This window comes from Castanea sativa, chromosome 5 (assembly GCF_040712315.1).
Source record: "Castanea sativa cultivar Marrone di Chiusa Pesio chromosome 5, ASM4071231v1".
Taxonomy (NCBI): domain Eukaryota; kingdom Viridiplantae; phylum Streptophyta; class Magnoliopsida; order Fagales; family Fagaceae; genus Castanea; species Castanea sativa.
The window spans coordinates 60194800-60205150 of NC_134017.1; the positions used below are offsets into that span (position 1 = coordinate 60194800).

The 10351-nt window shown below is 49.1% G+C and overlaps 2 protein-coding genes across 2 annotated transcripts; both read left to right on the forward strand.

The window, feature by feature from the left end:
* The first annotated feature begins 962 nt into the window (after positions 1–962).
* LOC142635541 (uncharacterized) lies at positions 963–2078 on the forward strand. The gene has a single exon (XM_075809678.1). The coding sequence runs from the start codon at positions 963–965 to the stop codon at positions 2076–2078; it is 1116 nt and encodes a 371-aa protein (XP_075665793.1).
* A 2209-nt stretch (positions 2079–4287) lies between these two features.
* Positions 4288–4981, forward strand: LOC142635542 (uncharacterized). The gene is made up of 2 exons (XM_075809679.1): positions 4288–4416; positions 4649–4981. The coding sequence occupies exons 1-2, from the start codon at positions 4288–4290 to the stop codon at positions 4979–4981; spliced, it is 462 nt and encodes a 153-aa protein (XP_075665794.1).
* The last annotated feature ends 5370 nt before the right edge of the window (positions 4982–10351 follow it).

The following is a 10351-nucleotide window of genomic DNA, read 5'->3' on the forward strand; positions in this document are numbered from 1 at the left end:
TGTGGGAATCTCCTACGTAGTTGTGGTGCTATCTTGGCACACTCGTAAGGATGTCTAGAAGTGGACAGAGAATCCATGCAGAGAGCGACACTAGAGGGTCATCGCGGGGGTCTACATGGCGAGAAAAGAGGCAAAAAAGGCAGGAGGACAGAAGGCATGAGGAGGTAGAAGAATCTGGGCCCGGAGAAGGATCGTACCAAACCCTCCGGACAATGTCCGACGCCTCGGGCCGCAGCGGCCCTGACAGACGAGACCAGGAGCTTGAGTAGAGGGATCAAGAGCTTGAACGCTTGCGCAAGGCGGTCAGGGATTTGGAGTTGCAAGCACGGGGTCGACGCAGGAGAAGGGACCAGGGAGAACGAAGGGAAAGGTCAGTAAGTGTGGGGAATCACCGTGAGGCAGGATCTCATCAATCTGGGTCTCGTAGGCACCGTGACCGTTCGCGAGAGTATACGGACCGTGAATCGACTTCCCCCGATGTGGGGCGACCACGTAATGCGGCCATGGATACCATGAGCTGAGCATTGCGTCAAGTTGCCCGATCTCCGTTTTCTAGAGATATCGAGAGTGCGCCTATGCCAAGCCGGTTCGCACGCCCACCATTCAATTCCTACACTGGGAAGACAGACCAGGTGGAACATGTAAGTCACTATATTCAGATGATATCCTTACACTCCCATAACGATGCATTGATGTGTAGGGTTTTCCCCTCGAGCCTTGGCCCCACTGTTTTGAGGTTGTTCAACGGGTTGAAGAAGGGTTCGATCCATAGTTTTTCAAAGCTGATCCAGGAGTTTGGAGTGCGGTTCATGACTTGCAGCATGGTGCCGCAACCCATGGACGCGTTGCTATCAATGAAGATGGGGGTTGGAGAGACCCTTCGTAACTATGCCAGTCGATACTAAGAGTTGTACAATGAGATCAGCAGGGGTAATGAAAAGATCGCGGCAAGCACCTTTCGGATGGGCTTACCTGAAGAATTTAAGCTAAGAGAATCGTTGACCCTAAAGCCTCCCGAGGATATGAGACAGTTGATGAGGCGTATCGAGGAGTACAAGCGCTTAGAAGATGATCGGCTGCAATCCAAGGGGAAGGAGCCGATAGTCAGTTATCCTCAGAACAATGGCTTCAACCCCAGACACAGGAAGGATTTGAGAATTCAAGAGCCCGGCCCAGTGACTGGGGGAGTCAATGCGACGTTTAAGGAGCTTGTGCATCGCATCATTGATAGGATAAAAAATGAGCTATATTTTAAGCGGCTGAACAAGATGGCAGACGACCCGTCGAGGAGAAACCAGAATTTGTATTGCACCTATCACAGAGATAAAGGGCACACCACCGAGCAGTGTAAGGTGTTGAAAGATCACCTGGAACAGTTGGTGAAGGCGGGGCTGGCAGATCGACTGCGTCGAAACCCTCTCCCACCCCCTTTGGGAGTGATAGAGGTCATCCACACAGCACCATGGTCGATTAGAGCACCCACAACAAAAAGGGTGTTGACCGCGGTGTCAGTGGAGGGAAGCACGAGCGAACAATCCCCCGGGAAGAAGCCGATGTACAGTAGACAATCCATAGCGTTCGACGACGACGACCTGGAAGGTACTACTCAGCCCCACCACGATGCTTTAATAGTCACGGCCCGAATAAGGGGTTTTATAGTGAAGAAAATAATGATAGATCAAGGGAGTGGCGCAGATGTAATGTACTTGGACCTATACAAGGGGCTCAGCCTGAAAAATGGGGACTTGTCCAAGTATGATACACCTTTAATGGGATTCGATGGGCATATGGTGACTCCAGAATGGCAGATTTCTCTCCTAGTTATCATGGGAGGCAGGGAGGTAATTGTGACATTCATAGTGGTCGCCTCTTTCTCGCTGTACACGGCAATTTTCGGAAGGCCATGGATACATGACATGGGGGCTGTACCGTCTACCTTGCACGTAAAAGTCAAGTTCATAATTGATGAAGGGATTACAGTAATAAGGGGTTATCAGCAAGCGGCCAAACAGTGTTTGGTAGCTGCGGCAAATAAACAAACGGAGCAGAGGGAATTAGCCGAGAAGGCGCCCCTATAGCAATTACAGCATCCCCAGGTGGAGGGGACCAACGCTGCCGAGGATTTGGTAAGCGTAAAGATCTTACCGGGAGGTGAAAGGAGTTTTCAAATAGGGGCAGGCTTGAATGATGGGGAAAGGGTGCAGCTTCTGCTATTTCTCATACAAAACGTGGATGTGTTTGCATGGAATCCATATAAGGTGCCCGGTGTCGACCCCGAGTTCATAGTTCACAAGCTGAATGTGGATCCTCTATGCCCTCCCAAGAAATAGAGACTGAGAAGGTCTACTAAGGAGCATGTGGAAGCCGTCAGACAGGAAGTTGGGAAGCTAAGAGAGGCGGGGGCCATAAGGGAAGCGTTCTTTTCGGAATGGCTCGCAAACACGGTGGTTGTGAAAAAGAAGAGCAGTAAGTGGAGAGTTTGTGTTGATTTTACCGATCTGAACCAAGCATGTTCGAAGGATCCGTTTCCAATGCCAAAAATCGATCAATTGGTGGATGTTACGTGCGGGCACCCCAGAATGAGTTTCCTCGATGCTTTCCAGGGCTATCACCAGATTGCCCTAGCCGCCAAGGATCAGGAGAAATGGCATTCCTAACGCCTGATGCTAACTACCACTATACCGTGATGCCGTTCGGATTGAAGAACACGGGAGCCACTTATCAACGAATGATGACGAGGATGTTTAGGGATAAGATTGGACGGACAGTTGAAGTGTACATTGACGACATGGTGATAAAAAGCAAGAAAGAAGGGCAGCACATTGACGACCTGAAAGAAGTGTTCGAGATTCAACGCCGATAAATGTACCTTTGGGGTTCGATCCGGCAAGTTTCTGGGTTATTTGATTACTAAACCGGGGATCGAAGTTAACCCCGATCAAATTGAAGCCGTGAAACATCTCAAACCGCCGAGCAATCCGAAAGAGGTTCAAAAGCTGACTAGTATGCTAGCTATTCTTAACCGATTCATTTCCAAGTTCGCTGATCGGTGCCAGCCCTTTTACCAACTTCTGAAGAAGTGGAAGGGGTTCCAATGGGACAAGGAGTGTGACAGGGCCTTCCAAGATCTAAAGGATTACCTTGGGCGGGCACCGACGTTGTCGGCCCCAAAACCAAGAGAAGACTTGTATATGTACCTCTCGGTATCCGAGCATGCAGCGAACGCTGTACTACTAAGGGATAACGGTGTACAGCACCCGATTTATTACATCAGCAAGACGTTAGTCGACGCGAAGACCAGGTATTTACCACTGGAAAAATTGGTGCTGGCACTCGTGCATTTCACCCGAAAATTACCCCATTATTTTCAGGGCCACACAGTCCACGTCTTGACTGAGTACCCACTCCAGTCATTGTTGAGGAGATCTGACTTTACGGGAAGGATAGCCAAGTGGGGGACTCAGCTGGGCTCTTTCGACATTAGATACAAGCCGAGGAACTCAGTGAAGGGACAGGTACTTGCGGACTTTATTGCTGAGTTCTCACCGAGAGGTACGGACATAACCTACCTAGTAGAAGTCAAGCCATGGAAGGTATTTCTGGATGGAGTGTCCAACACGGCTGGAGTGGGGGCTGGGATCGTGATCATCACCCTGGAAGATCTGAAGCTAGAACACTCATTCAGATTAGGATTTAGGGCTTCTAATAATGAGGCCGAATATGAGGCTCTGCTGGTCGAACTAAGGGTTGTCATGGATCTGGGGTCAAAGGAGGTGGAAGTGTAGTCAGACTCCCTCCTAGTAGTAAGTCAGGTCCAAGGGAACTTCGAGGCCAAAGATCCTCGGATGATAGAATATCTACGGCTAGTAAAGCAGATGATGAGGTACCTAGGCCGATCAGGGTGGAGTTAGTGCCTAAACCAAGTATTACCACTAGGGCACTGATTCTACAGGTCATTAAAGCCGAGAAGTGTTGGATGGATCCAATCATCGACTTTCTCGCAGAAGATTGAGCCCCGGAAGATGAGAAAGAGGCAGCCAGAGTACGGCAAACCTCCGCTCAGTACTGGTTATCTTTTGATCGGAAGCTATATCGCAGATCATTCGAAGGGTCATACCTGCAATGCCTTCACCCCAGCTAGGCTAAATAACTATTAGCTGAACTGCACGAGGGAGTCTACGGTAGCCATGTGGGGGGACGCTCGCTGGCGCACCGGGCAATGACCCAGGGGTTCTGGTGGCCGCAGATGAGGAAGGAAGCTACCGAGTACGCTCAGAGGTGTGAACAATGTCAGGTGTATGCGCCAATGATCTACCAACCGGCCGGGAACTTGAATCCAGTTTGCAGCTCGTGGCCATTCGCCCACTGGGGGTTGGATATAGTCGGGCCATTTCCCCAAGCAATGGGCAACCGAAGGTTCGTGCTGGTGGCAGTAGACTACTTCACAAAGTGGGCAGAAGCTGAGGCACTGGCCAACATCTGAGACGTTGACATTAAGAGATTCGTGTGAAGGAACATTATAACTAGGTTCGGCGTGCCGGAATCTTTAATATCGGACAATGGCCTGCAGTTTGACAGTAGGGTTTTCCGGGAGTTCTGCGAGAACCTCGGTATCCGGAACCGATACTCCACACCAGCCTACCTGTAGAGTAACGGCCAGGCAGAAGCGACCAATAAGGCCATCTTGAGCGGTTTGAAGAAAAGATTGGAGGGCGCCAAGGGTAGATGGGCCGAGGAGTTGCTAAGTGTCCTATGGGCATACCGAACCACTCCAAGGAGATCCACGGGAGAAACACCATTCTCTCTAACTTATAGGGCAGAGGCAGTCATCCCTGCTGAAGTAAACCTGTGTAGCACCCGAGTTGCGAGATTCACTTCTGATGAGAACGAGAAGTTGATGGTCAAGGAGCTGAACTTGCTGGAGAAACACCGAGATGTGGCTGCCATTCGGCTGGCAGAGTATCAACAGAAGCTTGTCTAAAGGTACAATAGAGCCGTCAGAAGGAGGGAGTTCACTGCGGGATATCTGGTACTCCGAAAGGTCATGGGGAATACGTGAGAGACGAGCGCGGGAAAGCTAGCTCTGTCCTAGGAAGGGCCCTACCGTGTGACTGCTATTGCCGGAGCAGGGGCATACTATCTGGAGGATATGGAGGAAAAACCGCTCCACCGGCCATGAAATGTTTGCAATTTGAAATTTTTTTATCAATGACCGGACACCTTCCAAAGATATAAACTTGATATAATCTTGCATTACCGCATGTTTAATATGAAGGAATTTATTCAGCTAGATTCCCCATTTTTCTTATTTCAAGTTATTATCGCCAGGCAAGAATTATAAAGAGGATCGCGAGGGTAAAGGCAACTCATTCATGGTAAGGGCAGAAACCTGCCCTCAATTCGATTCCTATCACTGAGCAGGTGAAAACCTTACGCTATTTTCGTCTAAGGACAGAAACCTGCCCTCGGTTCGATTCCTATCACTGAGAAGGTGAAAACCTTAGGCAATTTTATCTAAGGACAGAAACCTGCCCTCGGTTCGATTCCTATCACCGAGAAGGTGAAAACCTTAGGTTATTTTCATCTAAGGACAAAAACTTGCCCTCAGTTCAATTCCTATCATCGAGAAGGTGAAAACCTTATGCTATTTTCATCTAAGGACAGAAACCTACCCTCAGTTCGATTCCTATCACCGAGAAGGTGAAAACCTTAGGCAATTTTATCTAAGGATAAAAACCTGCCCTCAGTTCGATTCCTATCACCGAGAAGGTGAAAACCTTAGGCAATTTTATCTAAGGATAGAAACCTGCCCTCGGTTCGATTCCTATCACCAAGAAGGTGAAAACCTTAGGCTATTTTATCTAAGGAGAGAAACCTGCCCTCGGTTTGATTCCTATCACCAAGAAGGTGAAAACCTTAGGCTATTTTATCTAAGGACAAAAACCTGCCCTCGGTTCGATTTCTATCACCGAGAAGGTGAAAACCATAGGCTATTTTCATCTAAGGACAAAAACTTGCCTTTAGTTCGATTCCTATCACCGAGAAGGTGAAAACCTTACGCTATTTTCATCTAAGGACAGAAACCTGCCCTCGGTTCGATTCCTATCACCGAGAAGGTGAAAACCTTAGGCAATTTTATCTAAGGACGGAAACCTGCCCTCGGTTCGATTCCTATCACCGAGAAGGTGAAAACCTTAGGCAATTTTATCTAAGGACAGAAAACCTTAGGCAATTTTATCTAAGGACAGAAACCTGCCCTCGGTTCGATTTCTATCACCGAGAAGGTGAAAACCTTAGGCTATTTTATCTAAGGATAAAAACCTGCCCTCGGTTCGATTCCTATCACCGAGAAGGTGAAAACCTTAGGCTATTTTCATCTAAGGACAAAAACTTGCCCTCAGTTCGATTCCTATCACCGAGAAGGTGAAAACCTTAGGCTATTTTATCTAAGGACAGAAACCTGTCCTCGGTCCGATTCCTATCACCGAGCAGGTGAAAACCTTACGCTATTCTCGCCTAGGTACAAGGACCCATTCTCGGCATGGCCAACGACGCCGAGCGTCCAGTAACATAAGCCACTACGGCTTGAATTTAAAGGGGCTACTCCTGGCCCCTAAAAGCGAGAAAGTAAGGTATGATGGGCAACCTAACCTTAATCATGTACAGGATCGGCAGTTACCAAGCAAGCGACAGGGAAGCACAAACGATATTTAAACGACATTAATTAAAACAACGATATTCAAACGACATTAATTAAAACAACGATATTCAAACGACATTAATTATAATTGTCCGGAAGACAGGGAAATTGTTCCATCGCCACAGCCCGGCGATTTAAGCTCATCAAACGTCAAAAAAAAAAAATAATAATAACAGTAATAAAAAAAAAAAAAGAAACAAAGAAAGGCTAAATCTTCAAACGGCAGGGTCGGTTGGTGTGACCGTAGGAATAGGTTGCTCAGTTCCACTCACAGTTGTCTGGATTATTGGTGGGACCTGGTCTGGTGCAGCTCCGGCCCCAATGCGGATGTTTCTTGTAACCTCCGGGTTAGCTGCCTCCCCGTGAGCATCAATATCCTGCATGAGGTCAATCATACTCGGAGTCTCCTCCTCATCTGAAGCCTCGGTCCGACTTTGAACGACGGGGGGAGGAGGGGCCGGGTAAGGGATCTGCTCAGGGTCCCACAGCAAAGAGTCCACGGCTACTCCTATCGCCTAAAGGGCAGCTAACCATCCCCCCCCAAATCCATGGCGCCAAGCTTGGTGAATGATCGGCTCTGCAGAGTTTTCAGCCTTTGAGAAGCCAACATTATACCACTTTTCCTCGCAGGCTTCGAGGGACTCTTTCAGGCCGACGATTTCATTAGCTTAGGCAAGACTCAAGCTATCCACCGTTGCTAGCTTGAGCTCTGTCTCCCCTAGCTTCGCCTCCAGGATGGTCAGCTTTCTCTCGGCGGCCTGCCGGGCGTTCTCGACATCTGTTGCCTTCCTCTCCGATGTCGCAGCGGCCTCCCCCTTTTCCCTGGCCGTGGCCTCAGCAACAGCCTTTAGAGCCTTTTCCCCCTCCAGGGCCTCGGCCGCATCCTTCAACCGCCCGTTCACAATGCTGGTCATCTGTGTAGCTTGGAGATAGGATAGTAGCCAAATGGTGAAATTGAAAAAAAAAAAAAAAAAAAAAAAAAAAAAAAAAGACCACTCATTACAATGTACACAGCCAAGGGGAATAGAGTGTTACCGCAATGGAATGCCATTGTAGTCGTGTAGCAAGTGTCTCGTCATCGCCCTGGGCATAATAATGGACATCCTCAGGCAGCGTGAGGCCTTGCACCAAACTTTAGGCCACTCGCCCCCTTGCACCCCTGTCCCATAGCCGGACGCTGGTGGTTTCCGGCAAGCACTCATCACCTAATCGGAAGGTGTGCTGCCAGCCGACTCCCGGTCGGGAAGAGGATGCCACGTTGGTTCCAACCTGAACCGTAGGGGGTATGACCACTGGCCCCTCCGGAAGCCTAGAACCGTCCACTGCACGGGGAGGGGTCTTCAGCAAAGTGTCACCTGGGACAGGAGGGGTTTTCTTGGCAACCCTTTTTCTGCTCCTGTTTTCGCTCCCAGGAGAAGTTTGACCCGTTCCTTTTGGGGACTGAGTTTGAGCCGCAGGTCCGGTGCCAGGAATGAACTGAGAAAGGGTCATCTCCCAATGCTTCACCATTCTCTCCGCGTGGTCAGATGTAACGCCCGGAATACCTACTGGCTCGGCAGCTCGTTCCTCGGCTACGGGGGCGGTGTCCTCTGGCTATCCGATCGCTTCGTGCCTCTGTCGATTCTGGGACATGCGCTCAGCAGAACCGTCCCTCATAGGCGCGATGTCGTCTGCAGTAGTATAGCGCGGACCACGTTCTCGAGCCTCGCCTGTGGTGAGCCCGGGGGGAAGGAATGTCTTGTACCGCACGTCGATGTATGACAGGAGCGGGCTGTCTACCAAAAGCGCCTGGTTGAAGTTTTGCCAAGTGGTGTACACAGGGTTAACGCCGAGGATCAAATGAGATGCCCTAAGTTGCCTGTCGTCGTGCACGAAGATCTCCAACCTAAGAACGAAGTTGAGGTCTCTTGCGTGTATAACTCAAGGGTCCGTAAAGAACCTTTTGGATTATGCAATAAGTCCGGGAACAAACCGATTAGCTATAAAAGAAAAAATATATAAGATGCAAGAACAAATCAAACGGGGATTGTCGGTACTGACTAACTTCATGTGGTGAGAGCAGGCAAAGAAGCTCATTGGCATGCCAATTACCACGCACCTGAACGAACTCTCTGGCCGAGTTCCTATTAGAGTCGAGCAGGCAGGATATAAGCCGGACACGTATATCTCTAGTTTTCAAGTAATAACCACGTGTGAAGTTGCCGCACAGTTTATACATGAAATTTATGTCATGTTGGTTCAACTGCAGCCCGAATATGTGATTTAACCGGATGACACAACTAACAACCCTATAAAAGTTGGGGGGAAACTGGTCGGGGTACAGACCATAAAACCCTAGGGTACCTATTACGAGAGTGTCTACAGGAAACCTAACCCCACCCTTAAGTATGGACATCAACGGAAGGAACGCTGCGTTCGAGTCAGCAGCCCTCTGAAGTTCGAGATTGCCCACATTGCAATACTCAACGTTGACATCCCCTGGGACGCTAAAGGTCTCTCTAAAACTAGCCAAGGCAGCCCCAGGGGTAAGTAGGTGAGAAAACCCATTCCTAGAGTATGAAATGGAAGAGAATCGAAAAGGAAAGAGAGACAGAAAGAACTTATTTTGGGCTCTAAAGAGTGAAGAATTGAGGAAGTTTTTGCACAGGAGAAGAATGCTCGGCAAAGGAGGGATTGAGAGCGAGAGAAACACGAAAAGTGAAAAAGGAGTCTAAAATGTGCTTTTTATAGGAATTTAAAGCATTTAATGAGGCCAGGAGCGGGAAAAAACCTCCCAAATCCCTTTCTTGGATAACCCTCCATACGCGTGGGCACGGTTCACGAACCGTCGGGCGGTTCGCCAACTACCAAATATTAATTATTGACGTGACGACCTAATACATCGCCATTTTCGAGAAATCTGCTATGACAATTGCCCTGGCCGTGTGCAGAGAGTATACGTCCTCGGGAAGCCATCACCACGACTTGCCTGGGATCCTTGATTCATCGCCTAAAGTAGAGCATGAATCAAGGGGGGGCTATTGTACAGGCCTCACCCTCGTCAAGCTCAATCACCTTGAGGCCCATGAAGCTAACCCGTATAAGAGCCCCGCATTGATCACACATGGTAACGCATGTGCCATCTGAGGGGTTTGAGCTCGGAGTGCTCGAAGCAGCCTGTGGCGTGCCCCTGCCGAGTACAGAACTTACAGGCGGGGCTGGTCCCAACGCCACTATCATTTTCTCCCTCCCGTCACCAAACATCCACTTAGGCGAAACAGAATTGGACCTCCCTTCCATTGCCTAGGGAACGCCCCTACCGAGCATCAAATCCAGTGGTGGAGCCAGTTCCAATGCCACTGCTACCTTCCTCACTCACCATTAAACCTCCACCTAGGGGAGAAGGTATTGGACCTCTCATTCCACCCACCAAGGGAGTGATGATGATCACTCCACTAACATTTACCATAAATAGGCAAGGGGAACTTAGTTGGAGGGGTTGGCAATTCCAGAGTGGAAAGACTAGAGAAAATAATATTAATCATCCCCGAGGAAGAAAGGGGAGTGTTAGTGAGAAAAGAGGAGAGACTCAGGAAACGGGGCAACCGAGCATAGCGCCACCCGTGGAAATTCAAAAGCCCACTATACAAATAAATTGTAAGCTCAAATTCC

Excerpts from the sequence above, each read along its gene's own strand:
- LOC142635541 (XM_075809678.1), top strand. The coding sequence starts at position 963 with ATGGGCTTACCTGAAGAATTTAAGCTAAGAGAATCGTTGACCCTAAAG.
- LOC142635542 (XM_075809679.1), top strand. The coding sequence starts at position 4,288 with ATGTCAGGTGTATGCGCCAATGATCTACCAACCGGCCGGGAACTTGAA. Across the intron at positions 4,417-4,648 it reads CAAGCAATGGGCAACCGAAG|AGTAACGGCCAGGCAGAAGC; the intron begins GTTCGTGCTGGT and ends GCCTACCTGTAG.